This window comes from Sylvia atricapilla, chromosome 1 (assembly GCF_009819655.1).
Source record: "Sylvia atricapilla isolate bSylAtr1 chromosome 1, bSylAtr1.pri, whole genome shotgun sequence".
In the NCBI taxonomy this organism is placed as follows: Eukaryota; Metazoa; Chordata; class Aves; order Passeriformes; family Sylviidae; genus Sylvia; species Sylvia atricapilla.
Genome location: NC_089140.1, coordinates 69,741,778 through 69,769,776, shown reverse-complemented (window position 1 = coordinate 69,769,776; position 27,999 = coordinate 69,741,778). Strand labels below are relative to the sequence as shown.

General features: G+C 42.6%; 1 protein-coding gene across 1 annotated transcript; it reads right to left on the bottom strand.

The window, feature by feature from the left end:
• Positions 1–2,563: 2,563 nt before the first annotated feature.
• Positions 2,564–27,772, bottom strand: WRNIP1 (WRN helicase interacting protein 1). The gene is made up of 7 exons (XM_066325521.1): positions 27,248–27,772; positions 17,916–18,107; positions 16,654–16,898; positions 9,845–10,074; positions 4,698–4,853; positions 3,790–3,869; positions 2,564–3,334 (listed from the first exon to the last, which is right to left on the bottom strand). Exons 1-7 carry the CDS (start codon positions 27,770–27,772, stop codon positions 3,059–3,061), a joined length of 1,704 nt encoding a protein of 567 aa, XP_066181618.1. The 3' UTR covers positions 2,564–3,058.
• Positions 27,773–27,999: the final 227 nt, after the last annotated feature.

Here is a 27,999-nt window from a genome sequence, read left to right as displayed (position 1 = left end):
ATTTTGTCCATGTACTGTTACGTTGTTTTCTGCGCCAAAGCAATAAAGCTGGCGATTTCCTTTTCTCCTGTTTGATTCTGTTTGCACAGTCCAAGTGTCCACAGACGTCTGATCGCTTTTTCGTCAGCTCAAAGTCGTGATCTGAGACTTCCCATCTTTTACTCCTTGTTTAAACTCTCACTCTGGACGCTCCCCCGCGGCCGCGCCTCCTCACGTGTGCGGACTTTGGCGCCTATGCGCTCCGGGGCGCGCATCATCCGCGGCGCGCAATTCCACACTATGGGGCGCGCAATTCCATACTATGGGGCGAGCAGTTCCATACTATGGGGCGAGCAGTTCCATACTATGGGGCGCGCAATTCCATACTATGGGGCGAGCAGTTCCATACTATGGGGCGAGCAGTTCCATACTATGGGGCGCGCAATTCCATACTATGGGGCGAGCAATTCCATACTATGGGGCGCGCAATTCCATACTATGGGGCGAGCAGTTCCATACTATGGGGCGAGCAATTCCATACTATGGGGCGCGCAATTTCATACTGCGCGGCGCCTGTTTCCCGCTGTGTCCCCCCCCAGTGGCCGCAGTGGCCGCAGTGCGTTTTGCGCTCCCTGCTCGCTGCCCCCGGGCCGCGCCTTCCCGGCACTTCTGCTTGTTTCTGGCCTTTGTTCCCTGCCCTCCCCGCTCGCCTCCCGCTTCTTTGCGCATTTGGGGCCGTCCCGCGGCCGGCTCCAGCCGCAGCCTTTCGCTACTCCGAGCATTCGCTGCTTGAGTCTCCTTTCGCCGCGGGCTCTCCGCTCGCCGCTTTGTGCGTTCCGCCTCTCCGGTCCCGGCCCCTCCCGCCTCCTTTGGCGCAGCAGCCTCGGCCGCCGCCTCCCGACACGGCCGCGGCTCCGCAGGGATTGCGATGAGCTCGCCGAGACCCCCTTTCCTTCATGTAGGAAAAGCCAATTCTTTAGTCACATCACTTCTTTGACACACTTTTTACAGACAGACCTCATGTGCAACTGTTAACGTGCTCCAGAGCTTGCTTGCCGATTACTCTATCGCTTACTCAAAGGTGTTCTACTTGTCCGGCAAATCCATCTAGTCTTGGTTACTCTGAAATGTACTCCGCGAGTTTTGAATTTCATTCTTTCATCTTGTGCTCTGGCTGCAGTTTCACTAGGAGATTGGCTTCTGCTTGTTGAAAGCAGCATTGCCAAGCCTGTGTGGAGAGTGCATAAACTGCGCTGAGAGGAAATGGATGGGTTTGCCTCGGCTCTGTTTTGGAGAGATTGGAGATGATGCAGAATGAAATGTTCACCTCTGAGTGCATCTGGTCCTGAGGGACGTTTTAATGGAGCATGGAGTTCTTCAAACAGAGGAGATAAGCCTCTTTTAAGGGGATGTAAAAGAGATGCGCATCAGCAGCAGGGGGAGAGCAGGAAGCAGCCACTCTCCAGCGCTGCTAATTAGCACGGGGAGGAAGGGGAAAGGTAAATAATACTTGTCTTGGAGAGCAGCCCTGAGGCACAATGGCTTCGAAACATTCTTCTTCCCAATATTTTGGTAGCCCATTAGACAGCACTGTCTGATGGATGCGACCTGAGGAGCACGATTTCTGCCTCCATCAGAGGCTGAGGAATGAAGCATCACCACTCTGAAGCCTTTGCCAACCTGTGCTGCCCTCTGAAGGCGAGCACATGCTGGCCAGATTCCCTCCAGCACTGGAAAAAACCACACCCTGCTTTATTCCTCCAAAGGCATTTCAGAGGAGCATCAGGATAAAAACACTCATCGAATTAATTACCCCCTTAATTCAGGCAACAAGAAAGTTCCAACTGAACAACAAATAAGTCTACTATATTAAAAAGAAAAGCATGCATGTGTAGCTAAATGAAGCTTGTTGAAATACTTTGCTTGCTCAAAGCATTCAAAAATGACTTATTTGAAGTAGGAGATAGAAATGTTGAAAGAATATGACTCAAACCCTGTTGCAGTACACAATGATGCAAAAGGTTCTATTCCTGAAACAGTTCCACCATGATCTTTGGCTTGAGCCCTACATCATGCAGAACTTTGTATGAAGGGAGTCTCACAACAAAATGAATATCTAGTACAAATCACAAAGTTTTGGAGGCTGTATATGCAAAAGTTTTGATCAAGGGTCAGCAATCCGTCTTGAGAATGAAGAGCAATAAGCAGAATAAAGTTGGCTTCTGGACTTGGCTCTGCATTCTCAGCCCACAGACCTCCTGGTTTGTGAATGCTGCTCTGAATGAAGTCCAGATGTGCAGCTGTGGCAATCCCTCTGATCCTTCGATCACACAGCACCAACTACCTCTGCTGTCAACACCCACCTGCAAGTGGTGTGTTCCAGAAAGCTGACCTGCAGGTGCCTGGGTCACGTCACAGCTGCAGAGAGGCGCAAAGAGCTCAGTACCACTCCGAGCCATTTTCATGACTATTCTACTTCCAAAATGAATGAAACTTGCTCTGGAAAGTAGGGATAATAAAATGTAAGGGATATCAAACTTTCCAAAGCACGCTGCTGTCATAGGAGTATTTAAACAAATGCACAGACACTATTTGTAACAGCTTTATTGGTTTTAATAACTGTTGTACAAAATTGGTCTCTGAAACATATATGAGCAAAAATTACTCTGTAATTATATTTTTTACAGCATTTTAGCAGAGGGGGTACATTTGACTATTTTTCTGGAAAATAATATTCTCAAAATATGAAATAGACACTGATTTTAAAAAGCAGCACATGATATTTCTTGTCACGCAGCAAGAGCAAGAAAGTCTCGTTTGTCCTTTGTTTCATTTAAACCAGTGACAGCACTATATGGATAAGGCCTATTTTTGCATTTCCAAACTGCCTAGCTGCAATTCTTTATGAGATATCTTCTGAACAACAGCAATAAAAGCAGGAGGATAAAAATGTATCTGGAAGGCTTGGTGGCTTAATCCTTTCAAGCACGGTAACAAGGTGGCTGACCCTGTAAGGGGAATTTTTATCCCAGTAGAAATGTACGAATCATAAAATCAAAACCCATTCCGAGCACAGCAGTCACGTTTCTCGTTTCTTGAAGAAGTCTATTCCTTTCAACTCTTCCGGTAGATAGTCCTGCTCCACAGGTTCCTTGTACATGGGGTTGTATTTGTAGCCTTTTCCGTAGCCCAAGTTCTTCATGAGCCTTGTGGGGGCATTTCTCAGGTGCAGAGGAACAGGGGGCAGTGGTCCCGTGTGCATCCTCAGGCATTCCTTGACGTTGCCATATGCCTTGTACACCTCTATAGACTTTGGGGCTCTGGCAAAGTATACTACACACTGGGCTAGAATCACCTGCAAACAAGCAGAGGGAAAATGTTCAATGACTCATTTTAAGCTCTTTGGGAAAAGGTCTGCTATTCAGGTTGTTTGTACAGCATGGCAGGGACTGTGTTTTTAAACTGACCTCTGCCTGCTACTGTAATACGAATACTACTATTTAACAATACCATAGCTTCATGGTTTTCACTACTAGAAAATAATAGCTACTTTATCTATAATAGAAAAACAAACAGGCAGAGAAAAATGATACATGTTCACGTATTACATTTCAACAATACACAGTGACTTTTATTTTAAACTACAGCATCTATTTTGAGAGCTATAAGGTTCTCTTGTCAAAGAAAGGAGGCGCAGAATGAACCTTACTAAGTCTGCCCTGTCCTTGCAACCTGCTCTTCTTTTTATAGTTAGAGATAGCTTTTACAGACTGCAGAACTTTCAAATCCGTTAATTAATAAAGCCTTTACCTCACATTCTGGCATTCCAATGAAGTGACAGCCTTGATAAGCAGCAACTGCTTGTGTTAAAGCCAGAGGATCTGCCAGTCCTACAGAAAAGGATCAGATAAAAGCAGGCTAAAGTCAATTTACTTTACTATATATCTTCTCTTTTTTTAATGCTGTTTTTTCCCTTCCTGTAAAGTATCCATGCACATTTCAGAGCTGCTTTCTCAGATATTGGAATTCCTGGTACAATACCACACCATACAAAAGATACACTCCCTCCATCCAGGAAGCTTTCCTCTTTCCCCAGAAAAAAAGTAAGGTCTAAGCTGTGGGTAGGGTTTATAGACTGCTGCCACACAGTGGCAGCCTGAGCAGCAGCTGACGACAAATGATTCTCCTATTTTTTGAAACTGATAAAGAAATGGGTAAATATTGTATGAAGCTACACAGAAATAGCTTCCCCAGATCTCCTAACTCTTCACCCATTATGTATGTGTTAAAAGTCTTGCTGGATCTGCTACCTAGTGTAAGTAAATAAAGATGCCTTACAGCTAGGGAGGCAGCTATCAAACCTGAGGTTTGCAGGTCAGAGTAGGCATTCACATGCCAGAGACATTAGAAAATCCAACATCCTTGAAATACATACTCTCTGTGGCACAAGTTAACTGGTGACCTACAACCAGCAGGGTTTAAAAGAATACATCAATACACACTAAACCTGACCTGAAAAACATTTGTCATTCCTGAAACAGGTAATCATCACAGTGACACCTCATGCAGGTCTCTGCCTGTGCATTTCAGTATTTTGTACCTATTTGTAACTCTTTTGGGTTTGTTTCTATTCTCAAAAGCCCACTTTTAAAACCAGAGAAGCCTGGCAGATCTTCATTCAAGGTGACATTCCAATGTGAAACACTGCAAATACTGACCTATATCTTCACTTGCAAACCTCACCAGCCTCCTTGCCACATAGAGAGGATCCTCACCGCCCTCAAGCATTCGCGCGAGCCAGTAAAGGGAGGCGTTTTCATCCGAGCCCCTCATAGACTTGTGCAGGGCAGAGATGCAGTTGTAATGTTCTTCTCCTGTTCAGGATGGGGGAGAAGAAATACACAAAGCTGTTAGGAGAAAATCAAGTGAAATCCATTTAAGGGAACAGAATGTATTTTACTGGATCACATCAGTATGCATAAGTTGCTTTTTCAAGTTCTTTTTACAGATACGTGCTTACAGCATTCGTTAATGTTTTCAGTGCCTTCATGGTTTCCCATGTGAATCATTCTCTAACTACATAAGCAAAACCAGACCAACTACTGATGAAAAGGAACTTGTTGGTTTTTTTTTCTTTTTCTAACATTGCTAGGCAAACAATTTGGGTTTTGTAATCTAACAGCCTTCCCCTTCAAAAGAAAAAGAAAAAATAACTCCAGATATTTTAAGCAGTTATGAAGAAAACTACATAAATAGGTTATAATTTCAAAGAGTAAAGTACAAGCACATACAAACAACTGACCATTGCTTTTGGATACACAGAGAGCTCTGAGAAGACGACACAAGACTCAGAGAAATCCAGTGCTATACAGTAGTGATATTTTAGAAAAAAGACATTTCACATTATCTAAAACTTGAAAATAAAAGGGCACAGTAAAACATGAGTTTGATGTGCAGTACAGGGGTGAGAAAAAAGGAAATGCCACAGATATACAATGATGGAACATCAGACAATTTGGGAAAAAAACCCAGAACTGCAGTGTACAACCCTGGCAAACCCCTAAGAAATGCTGAGTTCAACTGTTGAAACCTGCACTAGTGCTGAGTAAAAAGTGCGAAGACTGAGAGAATTACAAGGAACTTTTTTTTAATATTAAAGTTGAATAAATCATTAGATTTGGACTCCAAGGACTATTCCACAGATCTCCTAGGGCTACACTTAAAAATAGGGAGTCATTATTACAAGCACTGAATGAGACCCTTCCTCCTAACAATTTTTCTCTGTGCAACTGGTTTTGATTCTTATGCATGTCTTTTAATCAAACTTGTAAGAGAATTTTTCTGCAGTATTGTTTAACTTTCCGTGTTATCTGCCTTTTTTATTTTTTCAAGTGCCTGGCATTCCTTGGCTCACAGCTAAGTTTGTAATTTAAAGGCAACTGGCTGCATGCACAGCCATCTGTTAATATTCCTCTTCTTCCTGAGGCTAAAAGGATTTACAGCCTGAGGGCCACATCAGAACACAGCAGTCACTTGTAGGCCCTGAAAAATCAAAAGGGCTGCTGCCTCAGTGAGTCTGAGAACCAAAATCACCATGCTGCTGCAGCTGCTCCTTTCATAGCCAGCAAGACCTCCAACTCTCAGGTCCATCCCCCTGCACTCTGCTCCTACTGGAGTGTGAATCTGTGGAGAACTGAACAGGCTGCTGGCAAGCACAGGCAGTCAGACAGCTATTTTTGCTAGGACTCCACACAAAGAGCCCTGGTATGCAGCCCTCACTCGAGCCAACACAAACAGCATGGCCCTGCTCCATCCTAACACTTGAGTCAGGAGCAACAAACCCAAGCAGCTGAACTCGCATCATCCTCCTGCAAGAGGCGTCTCTTGGTCTCTCCAAAGTAAGGAAGATGGCCTTTAAATACCTCCAGAGGTTGCACTCAGCCAGATTTTTCTGCTGGAGGCTAAAGCTGTTTGGGCTACTGTAAAGTGTCATACATGGGGATAGCAGTGGAGAGGCAGAAGAAATCCAGTGGATAGGTTTGGCTGAGATATATATACCTGCAGGGAACTTCAGACTTCAGGCTGAGAAGGGAATTAGTTTTCTCTTTATTTCCTTCCTTACAAAATTAGTGTTGACAACAGAGCTACAATGACAATACTTATACATCAGAATTGCATTATCAATTAAAGACAAAATAGAGTGATGTGCATTGGAGAGAGGCCTTACATCTCTCTCTAAAAATACAGTTTATAGATAGCCTGAGATACCAAAAATTAGAACTTTTAGTAGACTCTTATTTATTAGCCTTGTCATGCTGATTAGCTAACATACAGGTTTGGGCCATATCAATTCAGCTGAGAGACAGACACACACCAGATTATCTATCTTTGCTGTATCCCAGATGCCTCTTGAAATCAAAACTATGAAGAGTTTTTGGAATCAAAATACATTTTCTCTATGCAGTTGCCACAAAGGCAAATATCTTCCTGAAACAAGGTACTGCAGAAGAGGCTTTGTGGAAGAAAGGGTTTTCTAGTGTCTGACACATACAGATGCATAAATCTTGTTGATTAATTTATGTGTTCATCAGGAGTTCTCAGGCCAGGTTAAGATGCTGATTTATCTAAAGTCATATTGCCAGAAGATAGGTAAAAGGTCTCTTTCACTGACCATAATTAATATTTGGCATTCTTAAACATTCCCTGGTCACAAAATAGTGGGCAAAAAGTCAAGTCACAGTCCCACCTCACATTATTTTTTCTCTTAGCCAAAAGTAAACATCAACTACTCATACATAAAGGACAGAAGAAAGCCTTGGAAGTAAATCTAGAGCATGGACAAAAAGACTTCTTGTTCTGATCTAGCAGAACAAAACTGAGATGGAAAAAAACATTATGGTGTGAGTATGATAGTTTAAAACCAGCTGGGAATTCAACTCCAAATAAACCACTCCCCTACTCCAGAAATGATGTGCACAGTATGGAAAAACAACTTATCCCTGTCCACGTGGCCCTGAGCTCTGCCCAGAGAGCAAACCCTTCTCTTTTCTCCTCCAGAGAAAGGAAAGGGAAAACTGTGTTCCAGACTGCAAAATGACTTAAATTCAGCTCAACACATTCCCAGTCTTTACCATAACTGCTGTTACCACACAGACAGTGAAATTACTAACATTTATCTTATTAAGTAACTGTTAGTGGAGTGATACAATATGTAAATAGAAGGGGCAACAATACAACTCTATTTAAAAGATCTTGCCCATCTGCAAGTAAACTTTAATGAGTTTGGTTGCTACATCATTTTCTAAAATTATCAAAATTTTAACAACTACAATTAAAAGCTAAAATATGACTAATAGTTTTTTGTTTCTTCTCACGCTGCAAGGGCTTCAGGTGGCTGCTGGCAGTAAAATTTGATTAAACTTGTTTCTTTGTCCTTCCAGCTAAAATTCATAAACTATCTGCACAAAGAGGTTTTCTTTACATGTCTGCACATAGATCAGAACAACAGTCTAACAACTGCATTATGAATTTCTTTCTTAGATTACTTGATGAAAATATGTAAGAGAATGCTAAACTACATGCATTTGGCAAGTTTCGCAAAGTAACAAAAATAATGTAAAATAAAAAGTCCATATTTACACAACTCTGAACACTAATCAATTATTTGGTGCTTTCTACATGAACATCCAATACTTGTATGTATGTTGCTGCTATCATTAGACCCTCCACTTTAAAAGGTTGAAGCATTTTATTTTAGAGGATTGTAGATCCCACCACCATGGCTGTGATTCAAAATGCGTTAGCTAAAACACGCTACAAAAAAATTAGTATTTGTTTATGCAGTAGCTGCTATCTGGAAGTCCTTTGTATTTAAAAGGACAAACAGCTATCTCTGCTATGGACAAAAGTGGTCAACCTGCAGTCAACAGGCAGTGGTCAACACAGACTACTCCAGAGAAGAGAGAAATTCTGTAAAGGCATGTACTTCGGCAACCTGCTATTGTGACAATATCTGTGTCAGACTTCTTGGCACCTACACAATCCAGAAAAACAAAATTGTAACTGCTCACACCACCCTGAAAATCTCTGGCCAAAAAGCCCCACAATAAATGACAAGGAAGATTTCTGCAGCAGAGAAGGGCCTGGCACATGCTACCTAGATCAGATGCAAGCCTCAGGAAGAGGCACACTGTGCTATCTCTACCAGAGAAAGAAGGTGTAGGAGAGCTGGGAGCAATGGTCACAGCTGAGAGTTCTGTGTGACAGTGGCCACAAGGCGACAGCAAACACACAAGGGACCTACACGGTGTAAGAGACTCGCACCAGTGAACTGGTCAGATTTTCCGCTTCCCTCTAATCATGACCTCTTCCTGCCACAGACCCCATAAAACTTTCTTCTCCCTCCCCCTGCCTACCCTTGACTTCTCAGCTGCCATTAGATCAGTATCTGCCCAGCTGCCCTTTTCCTGACAGTGAGTCATCATCACTGCTTTGTAGCAAGAAGGCTGCAGGCGGACATACGCTACAACCAACCCCAGGAAATCTCTCATCACAAGTTTTAAACAGTGGCAGTTAATGCAGCATATCAGAAACAGTGGCTAAAAAAAACCAAAAACCAAAACCCAAAAAACCCAAAGAAAATAAATCAGTTCTCCAAATACTGCTTGGCATAATCATTTCGTACTATTCTGCACTGTCATCCAAGTGTTGCTTAAGAACTAGAGTATGTATTTAAAGGGATTCACCTAATCCCTGATACTCACTGATTTTTAACCCTCTAACATAAAATGGTTTAGTGGCCAACTACTGTTATGCCTAAGATTGCCAAGTCACAAATTTAGCAAGAGTAGTTATCACACTAGGAAGCATTAAGTGCAATGAGATTTATGTGGCCTGCCCTAAGCAAGCTACAGAATTCATTACCTTAAAAAGCAACTCTAAAAATAAAGCAAACTGCTCAGGTTTTGACATAACATATTGCTGTGAATGTGAGCACTTCCAAGATTTTCAAAGGAGTAGAAGTGCAAGAGAAGATACCTAACCCTTCAAGAAAAACGTCCTTATGAAATTCTTCTGCCTCTTTCCACTGAAACCCTCATAGAAGACAGTATAACCTTAAATAACCAACAATTTCACCATGCAACTGTTTTCAGGACAGCAAATAGGTCTTACAGCTAATCTACACTTCCTGATTGAGAAGGAATTTCCAGCTGAACTACACTGTGGAGGAAAAGTAACTTTTCAGACAAACTTCAGTACAAACATTGTTTCAGTAGAGTAACTGGTAGGAAAAAGGGAGAAGAGAAATTAGAGAGGCTATCACATCTTGAGAACACTGCATCTCAGAAATGCATCAGTTACTCACCTGCTCGGTCATACAGGATGTGAGATCGCTGGAGCCCCTCCTTTACATGCTCCTCTGTCACCAGAATGCCGTGTGCAGCACCACCTTTGGTAGTGTTCAAAGGAGTGGTCCTTCCTGCTGCTAATCTGGCCTGAACTGCCAGCTGGAGCCCATTCAGCCCAGTCCTGGCATCTCCATCGCAGAGATAGGCAAGGGTGTTCAGAGCTTTCTCCTCTATGTACACTGGGCATCTGCAACAGAATAACCACACACCCTCAGCCCCCATCACACTCCTCTCCCTGCCTGTTGTGCTGGAGATGACATTTCCTTACAAAGTTTCTTGATACACAGCTGAGTTTCAGATTTGTCTTAACTCATCCAGCAGAGCCAAGGGCCAACCCTCTTCCTCCTGGCTCCAATACCTGCTAAATACAATTGCACATAAAAAATGTAGAGCAGGAACTCTCACCTGTTTAACCCCTTTACTTTTCCTCACCTCATTAAATTCAACAAAAACTAGGATCCGGTTTTTGCCACAGCCCAACTCTGACACTGCCAGTTGAACTTTACAAGGTTTTACTCCATCCGGATTTCACTGCTAACACTTCAAATTCCTTGGTGGAAGAACAGTGCAAAGGTAGGAAGCTATCCAAACGCAGGTGAGAGAATATTGCGAGTTATAAAGTAATTAGCATAACATTTTAAACTAACTACTAGCAACAGCAAGAAGTGCTATCAGTTGTTCTTTAAAAAACAACAACTGGAAATACTGTTTACAATGTAAAACATTCATCCTACTTTTTCTGGTATTACGACATTGTCACTGGGGTAGAAAAAAATAACATTACTAGAAAGAAACTGCATCCCAATACATGTCCATCACTCTTCTTGCCATCTACTGCTCTAAGTGTGCCAGAACTAAACAAACACATGCAAAGGCCAAATTCCAGTGAAATCACAATCTAAATTAACAAGTCACTGAGATGAGCTCAGTTGATTGGAGCACGGTGTTAAAATCGTGGTGATAACATCAAGGGTTCAATCCCTGTATGGGCCATTCACTTAAAGAGTTGGATTTCATGATCCCTGTGGGTCCCTTCCAGCTCAGAATATTCAGTGATTCTATGAAGATGGGAAGACCCGAGAGATGTAGCAGCAGGATCTCCTGAGATCTAGTGAGTCCATGAAAAATCTGTGTGAACAACAAAGTCCTCAACTTTTGTCTCTAGGTTTTCACCTAATGGGCTGCAGTCCTCACTGTTGGGGCACATCCAAGCCAGTTCACCTCTGCCTGTTTCACAGGCACCCTGTTAAAGATTTAACCCTCAAACCTCAGTTATGTAGACAAGATAACATCTAAGGTGTTGCCAGCCAGAGGGTGTAACTGATCTGATTTGGAGGCAGCAGCTAATAGAGTAAAACCATGGCATTAATGGCCCTAACTGAGCCACTTCTAGTAGCTGCACTGTAAATCAAGAGTGACAGGTATCAGTAAGGATTAACACAGAGAGCTTGGTGTGAGAGGCCATTTCTTATGAAGCTCTTGTGTGTCAAATAATTAAGGATTCACAACAGCCTTGCACTTCATTTACCAAAAGATGTGTTACTATTACTACCAGTGGTGTACAAAAAGGCAGTGTCAGGGTTCCCAGACAGACATGTCCACTGATTTTTCATTACTTGCCCTCTCCTCCTCCTTGCAAATCCACTTTGCACTTGTCACACAAAAGAAAAAGACTGTAGGTTCTGGAAAAACTTTAGCGGTTAATATTTGAGTCCTCCCATGGCCACACATAAAAAGGAAAAACCAGTAGAGCTGCAATCTTAATCAACCACTGCAAATGAAAGCTGACAAATGTCTTCTAGGAGCAAAACCAATACTGCAGAGAGTAGACAGTAGGAATCACGCCCTGGTCATGCATCTTGTCATGACCTTTTTCCATCTCCTTATTTCTCACGAATTTGCAGAATCTAGAAAAAAAAATAACACCACATACAGTGGCACTTTTGCCAGGGCGTTTCAAACACTGTCTTTGAATGAGGAAGCAGAACCATACAACCGCACAGGGACTTATTCAGTCAATTAACTCAAGCATCCAATTCCTTGAAAATCAAGAAGCAACATTTACCCCTCAGCACTACAGATGGGCACCCGATCTTCCATAAGCAATTAAAAAAGCCAGCAAAAAAGCAAAGTGATAGCTCTTTTTAAAAAAACAGCATGCCACTACACACAGACATCCTACTGCTAATACCTCCTTCAACAGAAATGATCTCAAATATAAGACATGCTGAGCAAACACTTCTCATGCACCAGCAGGGCATACCTGAGAGAAGGTTTCACCCTCAAGGACTAAGGTCTTTGCCTGCTGCTTGCAGAGAAGCACACCCTGTGCTTGAGGCCTCCTCACACTGATACCACAACTGCAGGCAGTGAGTGCAAGTGGAGGGGAAGCACTGAGAGCACTAAAAGGCATGTACTACCTTGGAAGAAGCTAAGCACAGTCCTTCCCAAAAAATGTTGAGGCCTCAGAGCACTTCTGCCATTTATCTGTTGAGCTAAAGCTGAGTTGTATTCCTGTCTCTCGTTTCACTACAGGACTCTAACTGCCCTGATGACTCAATATAAGCATTTATACTACAGAAAATGAAACAAATATTCACAAGAAAGTATGAAAAAATCTGGTTACAAGCAATGGCCTTGTCCATTTCCATGGTGAAATTTCAGTTGTAACATATGGGTAATGGGAATTCCAATCCAAATAATGCATTATCTATTGGCTGATCCAGTCCATGCCTACAATAGCATGACATGAAGGATGTGATAAAGAATGCGAATAAATGGAGAAAACCTCCACACACAAGCTGTTTGCACAGCACATTGATGAGAATCACACTGGAAATAATACTTCCCTGTTGCATAATCTCAGCTCTCTACACACTCAGTATTTCAAAATGATATTTTTTTTTCTGAGCAATTAAGATCTTAAATTCCATTTTCTGATGGTTTAACTTCACTAGGAGGAGTCTGATTTCAAAATCCACTTTACCCAACTTCTGTACCCATGAGAACCACTGGGCAGAATAACTCCCATGCTTTCTGACTTCTTTCCAAGCTCCTGCTACTCCTGCAGATGGGCAATCCCATATTTTATTCAACTTCCAAAATTAACACCGAACACCCACTGGATGCCAATGGTCAATGTTGGTACCTTGTAACCAATGATACTAGGAGACAAAAACATAAACAAGCCAAAAGGGACGTGCTGGGATCGATCACTCACTGAGCTGAAGGTGATATACTAGCTCAAGGAATGGAAAACTACCACTACAGGATAATAAATCCTTCTTCTAGTTCCTCTTTATCACCATACGCTCGAGACAAGTTTGTGCCAATAACCAACATGAAATGTATGATGAACTTACCCATTAAGCCCGCACAGCACCGTGGCATCTGGGCCAATGACACAACAACATAAATAATGTCAAGGAGTAAATATAAGGAAGCCCAAGCAAGGAGAACCTTATGATCAAAGATTAAAAAAAATTACTGAGCAAAACATGAGGTAAAGCACCCACTGCATCTTTCCCATATAAATCAGTACTTTCTTACTTTCTCAGTGCAATTATTCATGCTATATTCACTCCTTGGCAGATTGCAACACTTTTACAGGAAAACACAGTTCTTCAACTGAACTACTGCAGTGTGATATGCACTGCTCACTGCCTTACATTGTCTGCCAGTGTTGCCTGTCACAGCATTGCTGCCAGTGCTGCCTCTCACCTCAGCAACTCATTTCCTGCAAGGAAATTGAATGCATATTCCAATTAAGGAATAATTTTCGAGAAGGTATTGAACACCGAAGATCCAAAGGAATTCCACCTTTGGTGTTGTGATTTACGAAGCAGTGAACTCAAAACATGCCAGAACTTGTAATACAGCCAGTAACAAGCTCAACTGCATGATGTCTGGGCTTGCCAAAAGGAAACTGGGGTTCCTTCCATTTCCCTCAGCTGTGTGCCTTCTGTGCTATCTAGCTTCAAAGACATTAATCAAGCATCCAGTTTACTTTCTGACTTTACTTAGAGACATCATTCTGAGGGCAGCACTTGAACGACACAAATAAAAAGCCAAGAGAAGAATTTGGTTTCTTCCACCACTGACACAGTACAAGTGTAATGTATCAGTGCACACCTGGAAGAGCTTGTGCTATTACTGACACAGCAAAAACTGCAGAAAGCACAAGCAGTTGCTGCAATAAAAACTGTCTTTAACATTGACTTCTTACTTTTCTTCATCATGAGTATGTTTCTTCCTTTCGCGTTTCTTCATCTTTCAGTTGGATTTACTGAAGACTTTAGAGGCACAGTTTGATGGCAGTAATGCTGATGAAAATACAACAAAAACCACATATTATCCTAAAGAAATCCAGTAATTAACATAGAAACTGTCAAAGAACCTTGCCATGATGACACAATAAATAGAAAGATATCCAAGAAGTAACACCCACTGCTAGTTGCTCCAGCTTTACAGCAAGAACAGGCCACAGTGGAATGAAAGAGAATCCAGGTGATCTAACCTTATCAGAAACTTCCAGCAATGCTGGAAGCAAGATAGGGAGAATCCCCAAAGAAAATCTAAGGAAGCAGATTTGAATAGAGCACACTTTCCCAGTGGAGTACAGATGATGAAATCCATTAAATCTCTCAGGGATGGCTGCATTCTTGCTGAGCACAGAAGATGCCTGTAAAGACTAAGGAAGATTCACCCTCACCTTAGTCCTCAAGGTAATAGGAGAGACCAAAAAGAATCATCCTCTCCTTCAAAGTCTCTTTTAGGTAAGCCATCCGGTCAGACAAGTGATGTGATACTAAACCATCCGATTAACTGAGGCCAAGCAGCACATGCAGTACTTCATATTACACTGCTGTGGCTTGGAAAAGAAGACTCACATGGGAAATGAAATCCAAAATTCAACGTACACATCTCTTGTGCCTTCTTGCTAGATCTCTGGCAGCATTTTCAAAGTGGGTACATGCTACTATCTGGGGGACGTGCTGCCTTACAGCTCCTTTTCTCACTCTGGAATAAAGGTGAGCACCGTTAATAACCAAATCAATTGTAATTGGTGATTTCAATTTATTCTTCAGGACAGCATGAACAGTTACCTGCCTGCCTCTAGTGACAGTCCTGTTCCAGAGCGGTAAGGGGGCAAAATGCTGAGACAGCTGCTCCTGCAGAGCAGTGGAGAAGAAATGAAGAAGCAGAAACAGTATGGACACTGAAGCAAGAAGCAGGAATCAATGAGGAATCCAAACCAGAACCACAGTAAGGGAGACAGGATGGCTTATAAAAATCTGAAATTATCAGGAACAGAATGTAGGAACTGTGGCACAGATCACACCATAAAAGATAACAAAGATCTGACACAACTGCAACAAACCCTCCTCAATTCAAAAACCACGATTTTATTTTTAAATGCTTGGCTTCCATGACTGCCTTTGGAGTGTGGCCCTCTCTCCCCAAGGAGAGATTTCTGAAACTGTGTTAGTCCAACAGTCTGCTTGCCAGACTTCTTTCAGTTTGATGAAGCACCGTGCTGTTTAAATCATCCACAGCTATCGGAAGGTTACAGACACTGAGAGTCCAGCGAAACCCAAACCCAAACAACTGCAGCTGAAACTATGCCTTGTACTTTAATCCTGTACAGAAGGAAAGTCTCTGAACCTCAGTCAGGGTGTAGCCACAACCACAGCTGTGCTGTTACATTAATGCTGACATGCAGTACTGCCTTCTCTTCTAAAATTCACATTATCGCAACACAGAAAAGCTACCAATGAGTAAACTATGAGGCAGGGTAACTTAAAAATAAAAAAGGAATAATTTTCCTTACCTGTCCTGACCTCAGCATTCAGGTTGGCAATTCTTTGTGCTTACATTCTGTGATAAAATTCAAGTGGATTCCCTCTCATTTATTTCATACAGTCTGTCAATCACCACCATGTCAGTGCACTGTAAATTAGTAGGAGTGCAGCCAAGAAACAACACAAAGGAAGTGTAATAGTTTGCATGTGAGTACCACAGTACCACACATTACTCTTATTTGCCAGCCTCCTGTTCCAGAAAGCAGATAACATCTCTTGTAGACAAATCTGGATGTTGTTTTCTCCAAAACTTTCTCAAGTGCTTAATATGAATTTATCTGTCTGGACATCAAGGAGCAGAGAAAAACATCTCTCTTAAAACAATCTATTAATGCCTCACAGCAACAGCCTCCTCTCATGACAGGATATCCTAAAACACAGCATAGAACTTAGCCTGCAACTAAAGAGCAGATGCAGCAGCCCCCTCCCTGACCTTATTAAAAAAATATTCTGGGAAAAAACCAGACTTTTGGCAGGCACTTCCAAATTAAGAGGGGATACCCCATCCAGCACTTAAAAGTAATATGATGCTTTTGCAATCAGTAGCAAGAAGTAGCACACATCAGGACATGACAAATACCCATTTACAGGCTTCCACAGCAAATCCTCAGCAGCAGAACAGATTTAAATATCCTGAGAGGGTGAGTCAGGAGTTACGGATCCAAGTATAAAATTCTCTCCTAATCCAGACAGTGAGATTATGTTTTGGATGGAGAGAGCCAATGCTTTGAATTCTCTCTCTCCTGTCACCCCCGCCCCTGCCATATGCTGCCACTTCTTTTCTTTACTATCAGAAGTGGCTAGGGTTTCTCTTCCCACCCCCCAACTGCTTCATTCTCTCCCTGGCAGGCAGTCAGCTCCTCGGGCTGTGCACGTTAACACCCTGCAGCCCATAAAATACTCACTCCAAGCTCTTGCTGCTGCTGCCAGTCGCAGGGGTGCCGTGCTGGTCGCCCTGGCCCAAAACCTGGAGCCCTAAGGACCTGACAGCCCTCATCAGAATCGCCTCCATCGCTTCAACCGAGAGCTTCTCCAGGACAATCACCCGGCACCGGCTCAGGAGAGCGGCGTTGACTTGGAAGGAAGGGTTTTCTGTGGTCGCTCCTATCAGGGTCACCGTCCCACACTCGACGTGAGGAAGGAAAGTGTCCTGAGCATGGGAGGGAAGCAGAAAAAGCTGATCTCGATCAATGACAACCTGAAACATCCCATGTGAGTAGGCTACATTTTTTTGCATCTTGCGAGACTCTGGGTTCCCTGTTGATATGACCAAGCTGACAATAACCAAGCTGACAAGGCAGTTCATATGCACAGATATGGAAATGATTTAATTTCATGCACCAACATCTTAATACTAAATGACTGCACTGAGAATGGCCCTACCAGCTGAAAAGAAACAGGGTAAAGAAATCTGCAAATTTTGGTTTTGTGTGACTTTGGTTTATTGCATGGCAACACAAGAAATCATAAAATTGCCTTATCGAGTATAAAGAATAGTGAGGCTACTCCTAAATACGCTTTGAATCAACCTTTAGGGCTACAATTACCGACCTAATTCTGTAGTCAGAAAACTACAGGAAGGTTACAGAATAGTTCAATTTAAAAACTGCAATCTGTCGTACAGAATTCAAGCTTGCCATGGCACAACTGAAAAAAAAAAACCCCTTATACCTAGAAAAGGAAAAAGGAAAAAAAGCCTCAAGTGATGGCTGCAGTGTTATCCTGAAGTGCCATGCCATGACTTACTTCTTCTCACACAGAAGAGAGGACAACATTAAAATACTCACCTTTGGCACATTCACATTCCAGACCTTTGTAAAGCTAATACAGAATGCTACCCTCCAGATGGAGGCTGAGATGAAGATGTGTGCAGCAAACACTACTAACATGACTTTGCAGAAATAAAATTCCATAAAAATAGCATATAAAGATGGCACATACGTCAACTATAACTCAGCCTTTTATTTAAATATTTGAATCAGAGTAATTAAATGTTGGTTGGAAGTTAGCTAAGGAATTTAATTTTTATGTTTCTCCCAAAGTCATCTACTAAAAGTATTAACACTGAAATCAAAAGTCCAAAGGAAGGTACCACCTGAAGGCAAAGTGGGAGATTTTACAGAAGTGCTGACAAAGGCTCTCCTAAAAAAGCAGTGTAGTACAATACCTGCTGAGATTTATTGAAACGATGGATCTCATCAATAAAGAGGATAGTTTTTCTCTTGAAGAGTCTTTTTTCATTCTGGGCTTGGCTGATGACATCTCGAACATCATTTGTCTTGGCACTTGTGGCTGACAGTGTCACAAACCTCATGCCATTCTTTTTGCTGCTGTTGGCTATGATGTGTGCCAGTGTAGTCTGAAACAGCAACAGGAAAAAGGCTTTGTAAAAAAAATTTCATACACAAAAAGTACCAATTTAAAGGAAATATGTAAAGAACAAAGCTATATATTTTGGACATAGGGACAGTGTTGACAGTTTACAGAGTTAAGGCATTTTAGCTCATGTAATTCTAAGGCACAGAAGACTTTAAAACTTCCTGCTAGAGGTAGCTGCCAATTCCTGTGCTGCATTTCTAATGCCTGCACTTTTACGTACCAGAGCCAGTGAGCCTCAGCACTGAAAAGGACAGCACTGACAGCTGTCTCCTTTGTCACGGAAGAAGAACTCTCTGCCAAATACATTTCTGTTACAGAAGACAGGCTGACTGCAATTCTCTGTGCAGTTATTTTGTGGAACATGTTAATGGATAAAGAGCTGGACTACCCCAAGACACCTGCCTAAGAGTTTACAGTGCAACTGCATGTGAGAAATAAAAAACTACAATGTTATTAACTAAACTCTTTTATAATTCAAATACTCATAAAAATGAAATTAATCAGACAGATGTTTCTATGAAAGCATGAGAACATTAGTATTAAAAAATGACATGTGTACTTAAGAAAATGTAACTCTTAAATCTAAAGTCAACACTAATCAAATGCTGTCCCAGGGAAGAAAAAGGCAACTGACTGAACAAAGTGTCTGTTTTTAGTAAGGAGCTATGTTGTTTTTCTGTCCTTCAACCTCTTCAAATCCAATTTTATTTATAGATCATTTCACTCAGCCTACCAAAGCACAGAAGCAACCTCCACCAACCTCCTGGGCAGACTGACTACACCTGAACATATCTCAGACATGATTTTGAGACTTTCTTTCACAAATCTTAGTAAACACAGGTGTATGCCCTAAAGAGAGTGCAACTCTATTTGAAAGTACTGCTAGAGAAAGCAGATGAATCTTCCATCAAGCTCACTATTCTGTTAGAAAAGGATCCAAAGGAGACCAAAGACAAGGAGAGTCTCAACAGATGAGGAGTGAGACAGGTGCCAACAAAACCACCTCAGATGTTCCAAGTGCTGAGGTTAAAGCAGCAGGTGGTGTCAACCTGATCCTCTTACAGGGAAGCTGCAGAAACAAGCACCTACCACTGGGCTACCAACAGTGTTGCAGTACCTTGCTCTGTCCCTTTAATGGCTACCTTGTCCCTGAAACTGCAACCAGGCCAAAACATGGGCAAAACACCCCAAAAAACAGGAGGGTTAGAAGGAGGATTTATTGTTGTTTATTCCTGCTTTAGTTTTAGGAAGGGCTTCCTGACTGCCTTCAGAAGTGTGTAATTTCAGGTCCTGATACAAGACTTGCATCCCATGTCAGATGCTCCCTTGCTTCCTGGAGCTAAATCCACCAGCCCATCCCCAAATTATATCATTGCAGAGGACAAGACTGGAAAGACACTTGGAAAGTGTTTGCAGCAAAGCCTACAGATATTAGGAAGATCTGAGAAAATAAAGAAATATGCAGATTCCACTCCCGCCCCACCAAAACCAAAAGAAAACTATCTTTGAAACTGAGCTACCAAATTAAAACTCACAGTTTTAACACATTAAAATTCATTGTAAGATTCCTTACAAAAGGGCTTTGATTCAGAATGTAACTTCCAAGGACATACCCATGCCTTAATAATCTCAGAAAGCACAAAAACACGTAACACATCAAATTTGAGGAGGAAAAAGGAAAAATGTACCTCTTCCTTTTCTAAAAGTGGCAGTGGTGAGAGGACAAAGGAAAAGAAAAAGCACTTACTCTTCTTGTCGCTCCATTAGCTCACACTGTACCCTGCCTGTCGCTCAGAGAGCTTTGTTATTTACAAACAAGCAATAAGGACTTTGTTTTAAACACACACGCAGGAGTCCATATTTCTAACTCTAATTTAGGGAAAAAAATGAAAGATATTTGTTTGAAAGTTACTGTTAGACCAAAAGTCTACTTGAAATTTGCTGCGCAGATCTCAGCCAGCAGATACCTCTCCCTCTCTGCCAACTTGTGGGTCACCAAAGGTTGCAATAAGAATAACATACATTGCCTTTCAAATGCAATCCTTGACAAGGACAGGCATGTTCACAATCTCTTCCTTCTGTTCTGCACAATCAATCATTCAGCAAGTCAAACTGCCTATCACACAGATGTAAAACTTTCCCTGGTCCTCCAGAAGAGTTACTTTCCACGAGTTCAGGTTTTTTATGCTGCTTTTTGTCCCACTATGTCAAGCGAGAGTCAGTAACAAGCTACCCTCTATGTTACTACCCTCTATGCTATGTTAGGTTACAACCTGAAGGAACACATAACCTAGTGGAGAATCCATGTAAGCAAAGTAGTTTAAGTATGAAGACACTAGCACAGAACAACTGTAAGTCATATGTTAGACTCCTAGTTTCCCTCAGGGGCAATGGATTTAAGGGACAAGAAGAAAATTAGACATTTGACATGGAATAAGGCAGAAGAAAACATGCTGATTATCTTTCATCATCTAAAATAAATTCTCAAGTTTCATTCTTATACTGGAAAATAAATCTTTTAGAATAGTGACACTGATGTTGCAATTTACTATGAGGGAGTACCCCTGAATCAGAACCTACATAACAGGCACAAAAAGGAAATCCTAGTTGGTAGTTGGTAATGTGCTTTTATTATACAGGTGTTTCTTATTTAGCTCATATTTTTTTCTTATCTGTAGGAGCAGTAATATTGTTTCCCATAATTTAAGAATAGGAGTGATCCAGTGATCCTGCAAACTAACCTTTTGCTAACTTCACTAAAAAATATAGCTTACAAACCTCATAGTATAATATATTTGCCGCTTCCAGAAACTATTCTTAGTTCTTTACTACTTTGATGTCAACTAAACTCATACCTATTATCTCAACTTTTATGCTGGATGCTGTCAGAACTTACTGACCTACCTGTTTAGACAAGCTAATGCAGTGACATCATAAAAAGCTGTTCTGAAACAGAAACATATTCAGCAAGAAACTTCTGAACCATTATTCACCAATGAGTAACCCTTAATGTTAGCCCTTAGTAATTTATTTCCAGACCTATTACACACAAAACAATCATTTAACTACTGAAACTCTCTTTCACCATCCTGTACCTATTGCTTTCTGTCAGCCCAAATCCGAATATCCTTTCCCAGAGGCTGAAACCATCTCAGATTTACAAACAACCAGCAACCAAACAAACCAACAAACAAACAAACAAACAAACCCCACCAAAAAACCCCCAAACTCACTCCCAGCAACTATGCTACCTGTTCTTCCAGGCTTTGATACAAGTTATGGATGAAACAAAAGCAAACCATGCTTGGCTCTACACACCTCCCACTGTAAGAGCAGAAAAGTCAATCAGATTTGCTGTTTGGTAAGCTGTATGTTTGTACTAGGAGACAGAAATTTTCTGTACACCCAGAAGTTTCTTTGACTGGGCAACAATCTTTAAGTATGAACTATTTCTCTCCTCTCTGCAATGCCACTAGTCAATGCTACATCACATCCATGGCTGGAAGAAAACAGTAAAAAAAGCTCGTACAAGTTAAGCCAGTGTTATTGATACTGATGTTCGATGACTACATTACCTGTTTAGAAGTAAGGTGGTCTTTTCAATTTTTGCAGCCCTGTACCAGGCCTATCAGGCCTAAACTATGCTCATCACATTAGCTTACCAAAGCTCCTCACAGGGATGAGTGGTACTGCCTAGCTCACTTCAGAAAGTGGAATTGGAAAAAAACTGGGAAGGAATCAGCACACAGGGTTAGATCATATCAAGAATACAGTGAAACCCTAAGGTCCTTCCAAAATAAGCAGTTCTCCCAGAAAGCCTGGAAGGCTGTAGGCTCTGCCACGCCATGTTTAGGTGACCAAAGCAGATCTGGCACAGACTGGCACAAGTGCAGTGCAGCATGGATTATTCCTGAGCAGGGATAATCTAGTTGGCATGCAGGCTTCCCCAACAAGTGACACTGCTGGTTTGCTCCAGAGCAAACCACAGTGTAAATTACATTTGTGGCATGGCAAAAGACTGATATGCCTAGTACAAAACGTAACAGGTGTAGTTACACCCACAGACTTGTAGGGTCTAAGCTATGTTATCTGACTGCTGATCTAGCAACCTGATTTTCTTTGCTGCTGTTCGACCATGATTTTCTGGCTATTTTTTGCTCTTCCTTTATTCCAGCCAAGGTTTCCAAATCTTTGTTTAGATGCTGTTGCCATCAATGGCCCTTCCTCGCCCTCAACCTTCCCTTTGTTGGCAGCAGGGCCATACTGTGATTGCCAAGCAATCAGGAAAGGCCATGCTCTGTTTCACTGCCTCGAGGGAGACACCACCAGCATCCCTGGATGCCACATAGGGCAGCAGTTCTCTGGGACGTAGCTCTGTGGATGTTCTCTGTACCACACTGCGTCACAGGAGATAAGCCAGGCCGTGTCTAAAGGAAATTGGCAGCACAGCAGGTGAACATGGCCTGGGGACACTGTCTATACAGATAAACACAATCAAAGTAGCAGCAGTTGGCATTTATATAAGGGCAGATGCTATTCTTACCCATCTTGTTTGGTTCCTCAAACCCCAAATAGCCCACTGAGATACTACTGGAGGAGTAAGTGTCACTGAACAAGAGACACAGCATGTGCTTTACAGCACTTCCAGAATCCAAGCCCAACCAAGCATACACAGATGCAAGGTCATTGCATAATGTTTATTGCAATTGAGCTGTATCTCCATTTGCTGTATCCTGATTTGTGTACTCACATTCCAACTGTTCTATGGATACAACTGTATTTTCTCATCCAGCGTTCTCTTCCTAGAGAGCTAGCCCAAGTTATTCCTGATTTGGATAGGCATAACCAAAACCAAGCACACTGCATTACAACACTGCTCCCAGGCAACTGCAAAGACAAACCCATTTTTCAGAGCTGTCCTGGACTTTCGGCTTACACTACTGTAAAAGACATGACGCATTTTCAGTTTAAAATTTCATGCTAATCAATCAAAAGAACTCATTACTTCAAACTGTTCAAATCAGGCCCCAAGCTGTATGAATAAGAGAAGACAAAATACATTCAAGCCATCAAACAGCCAGTTAGGTAACCACTTGAATTAGCAAAATAGGAAGCACTGGAGGGAAGGGATGATAAATATGTGGGCACCAAAACAGGTGTTGGACTTGCTGTCTATGTTTCAATGTGTCATTTACTGAACGCAAACAAAGAAAAGAAATACAAGGGAGTTTAGAAATAAAATATAATGTCAGAGAAAATAAAAGACAGAAACTTCAAAGACCACTTACTGGGTTTTTTAATGTTCTGTATTCATACCAACATTGCATATTTTATCTTATTACTAGAGTGAAGATGTGAACCTTAGGAAATCACATATGAATGCTTTTTGTCTTATCTTCTATAAGGAGTGGGTTCATGCCGCTTGCTACCTATTTTTTTCTTGTTAAGTAGCAGATATAAGAGGGAATGTTTACTGTATTTAAATACAGAATGTTCAAGTTTATAAGGCTTAAACTTCATCTGTGGCAGCAAAATTATTCGGTGCTCAAGTTACGCTGTGTCCCCCCGCTAACTCTTTACTAAAATTGGTGCCCTAATGGCAGACATGCAAAAATCTAAATCCCTGTATTAAGGTGCCATAAATCAGAGTACAGCTTACTCACATTACACTCAGATTCATACAGGCCTTTAAAAATTTGCATAGTCAGGATGAACAAGCTAACTGTTCCTAAGTTAATAACCACAGCATCTCTTTGAGGCAGCATTTCTTCTGGCCTGAGTCTGATCAGCTTCTTAACGGAAGAAAACAGCCTCATGTTCAACACTTCAGAGTGACAAAAGTGCAAACAAAAAGTCAGTCTTTTCACCCAGAGCCCTTGGCTTCCTAAGAAATTAGGGTGACAGATTCAAGGTACAAAGATCATGTTCCCTTAAAGTGAGAGGACTCAGTACAGATGGAAACGCAAGAGAAAAGGTGATCACAACGGAAATACCCAAATTTTGTCTTTTCAGTTTTGAGGGTGTTTCCTTGAATATTCACGTGCAGCTGAAGACAAAATTCACTTGGGCAGAGAAGTTACACAGCACACATATTTTTACTCCAGTACCTAGCTTTTCTCATAATAAGAATTCCCCAAAAATACTCTTAACCTACAATATAAAATATTGCATTTACAGCATTTTAACAGGCAAGATTATTTTCTTCTTGCTTAGAAGCCTGTTGAACTACTGTTTTGCATAAAGGAAAAATAATACATAAATTGATTTGAAATTTGGCCCTGATGATTTATTCCATGTTCAGTTTTGTTGGATTTTTTAATTAGTCCTGCTCTACCCTTTTCAAAAGTATCAGTTAGCATGGCATTTGGCTGTAGAAATGGAAGAAGGCATAGATGGGCTGCAATAACCAGATTCCATGGGTAGCAAGAGCCTGAAGAGGTTTAGGAAACGTATGACCATCTTACACAGCACTTCTGAATTTAGACCAACATATCTAATTATGCTGCTATTTTAGCTCTTTGATGGGCAGAGCTTAGCATATGGCCTTGTTACATATGAAACTACATAACACACAGTTATTTCTTAGTATTGACCCTGCTGAAAAGGACTGTACTTAATGGAAGAAGTTTTTGCTGATCAGTCCAACCAGGTCCTGAGGCAGAATACTTACTTCTCCTCCACAGGATCTTTCAAGTTTTCAAGCACTATGTTGCTTTCTCATGAAATATTTTCTTAGACACATTATATACATACAAATCAAATAGTAAGTTAGCAGGATAGGCAGGCAAGAACAGATCTCCTTTTGCGTTTTTAGGCCAACAACTTTACTTGCATGTTAAATCTGTTAGGAGAGGAATTTTATAAGGACATATCCAAGAAAAGAACTTTCAGGTATTTAACTCAGACAATTTGATTTATGGGGAAGAAGGTCTGAGCTAAAACTATACTCTAGCACCATCCTAGAAATATTGAGGAACATGGGTGAAGGGCAAAATCCAACTTTCTGCAGACGGAATTTCTGGTTCGGCCAATAAAGGATGTTTCATCAGGAGCCAGCTGAAAGCACACAGACTCTTTGCTGAGAAGGAATAACCTAGAAAGTAGACAAGCAACTCAATAGTATAAGTGCTTGGGGAGTAAAAATGTAACAGGTAAGTTGTGTGACTGTTCTTTGATGGGTCAAAAGGCACAGAAATTATGCGAGTCAGGCAACTGAGCAGCAACAGAATTTAAACTCTGTAAAAAGCAAGCTTAGTAAATACAATTCTGGGTAAAGCACATGGGTGAAGAGGATGGGTCATATGACAGGAGAGTGAAAACTGTGATATTAGAGGCATAAAACAGACCACATGTTACTCAAAGATACTTTCAGTACCACAGAAGATTCCTAAAGACCTGGAACACAACTGTTCCTGAGCTGTCACAAGCCCATGAAAAAGCACTTCCATGGTGAAAACCAGGTGCATTCGTCGGATCACAACCCAAAGGCCACTGAAGCCAGTGCCAGTTTGCAGAGACACTACTGTAGCCTTTGCTTTGTTGCCACTGTACTTGCCCAGCGCCTCTTCCTGAGCAGAGAGGGCTTCAAGAAAGAGCAAGCACATGCTGTTGACAGAGATAAGAAGAAACAAAAGAAAGGAGACAACAACAACAAAAAAAAAAACTACACAAACAAACCAACCAAACCAACAAACCCCACTCAAACAAAAAAATCAAACCAAACCAAGCCACACACACACAAAAAAATAGAAGCAAGCCCCTGAATGTGTTACTCATTCAGCAAGAAGAATTTGAATTCCTATTTATTTAAGAGCTAAATTCCAGTTCTCTCTCTGACCATCTTCAAGTCAATCCACCTCCCCTTTAATCAATTTTTAGAAACACATTTCTTTCAGAAATAGCCATTCCTTACCCCACCTACTCTGAACTCTTGCTTTCTACTATTAATATGTTATTTTAAAGGAAGTGGCAATTATTGAAATTCACTAGTTAGTTCTTTTGATGTGTACGTTATATAGCCTAAATAACCTGCTGCATCATTGCTAATGGTATTCATCTAATTCTAACACCTGCTCCTTATTTACTGTGATTGACAGGCATTATTCTTCTCACACCACACATAGCAAGTCTTTTTTATTTTCAATTAAGTATGCTGACAAGAGCAAGCTGCTGCTGTCTTTAACTTCTCTGCTAAGTATTCCTTACTTTCCCTAATCCAGATTTCTGAAATATACTCTCTCCAAGTTATACATATAAAATGTGTGAAACTCAATGCTGTGAACAAATTAGAGTGACAGAGAAAACTGTATTTTGTTTGCCCTGCTACGCCACAAATCTGAAATACATGGAGTAACAGGACAAAATTAAGATGAGATCTTAAAGAGTGCTTGACCACACCTAAGGCATTCCTTTGGTCCTTCCCTATTAACTCTGAACCCCTTCACTGCTGTGCTAGAGGTTCTTTTGGGATTCATGATGGCTCCTGGTAAGCTAAAGGAGGCAGAACAAGAAGATGCAGTGGTCACATCCCGCAAAGACCCACCAGCCTAAAAGTGTTTGAAGGTGGATGAATGTCTAGCCATAAGGCTACCTGCCTTTCCACACCAGTGCTGCCTTCTCTCAGGGGCAAGATTTTGTAGGCCGAGGCAAACCTAGTAGTTGCAAACGGTGCTGTATTAATCTCTTGGTATATCACCCTGTTTCCTAGATGTATTTAGAGATTCTGTGTTGTTGCTGTTTTTCAGCTCCTCAGCCATTAACTAAACCACGGCTTCTCTTTTAGGTATGGACTTTGGAGTTACAAAGTCTGAATTATCTGAAAGCAAGACAGGCCTTGTGTAAGCCAAGAGCAAATTGCACGGAGTGGGGCTGATGCGGGTGGACCGATTGTATTTGATTCACGAGGCAGGCTGTGTCTTTTGTAATTTTAGGGGAAAACTAAAAAAACATCACCCAAAATCAGGAAAGTACAAAAGAAAGCAAGAAGACAGAGGGGTGAAGAGAAGAGCGAGTCCGAAGCCGGCAGGTTCCAGGTCCCCCGGCCCCAAGAGGCACGGGCAGCAGCGCCGGCCCGCCGCCGCAGGCTGCGAGCGGGGCTGGGCGCCGGCCGCCCGCACTCACCTTCCCGCAGCCCGGCGGCCCCCAGAGGATGAGCGAGGGGATCTCGTGGGACTCCAGCAGGGCCCGCAGCAGGGTCTGCGCCCCCAGCACCCGCTCCTGCCCCACGTAGTCCCCCAGCGTGTCCGGCCGCAGCCGCTCGGCCAGCGGCCTCCCCTCCAGCTTCTGCGCCAGGCTGTTCCCGCACAGCGCGGCCGCGGATCCATGGCCCGGCGGCACGGCGGCCTCGTCCCGCCCCGCGCCGCTCCTCCCGCCGCCGGCTGCCGGGCCCTGCCCGCCGCCGCGGCCCTTGTGCAGCAGGGAGAAGGCGGGGGAGCCGGCGGCCGGCCGGGCCTCCTCCGGCTGCCCCTCGGCCTGGCTGCCCGGCGCGGCGGCGAGGCGGGGCCGCTTGCCGGGCGGCTCGGCCTCGGCTCCTCCGGCCTGCAAGCAGCGGTCCAGGTGCGGGTTGATGTCGGCGCCCGGCAGCTCCCGCAGGCACACGGGGCACCGCACCAGCCGCTCCTCCTCGGCGCCCTCCGTCGGCTCCATGGGCTCCCGCGGCCGGCGCAGGAAGCGGCGCCGCCCGCAGCCCTTCGGGAGCTGTAGTCCGCCCGGGCCCGCTCCCGCCCCAGCGCCGCGCTTCCCTGCCCCTCGGCGGCGTGCTCAGAGCAGCGCCCGGCGCTCCGGGCCTGGGGCCGCCTGGTCTTTCGCTGAAATATGTGACAACCTCATTCTCTGGGGAAAAACAATCAATAGTTACTTTTTTGTTTGTTTGT

Excerpts from the sequence above, each read along its gene's own strand:
- WRNIP1 (XM_066325521.1), bottom strand. The coding sequence starts at position 27,772 with ATGGAGCCGACGGAGGGCGCCGAGGAGGAGCGGCTGGTGCGGTGCCCC. Across the intron at positions 16,899-17,915 it reads GTTTCAATAAATCTCAGCAG|GACACTTTCCTTCCTCACGT; the intron begins GTATTGTACTAC and ends TCCCATGCTCAG. Across the intron at positions 10,075-16,653 it reads AGCAGCAGCAAGAGCTTGGA|ATGCCCAGTGTACATAGAGG; the intron begins GTGAGTATTTTA and ends ATTCTGTTGCAG.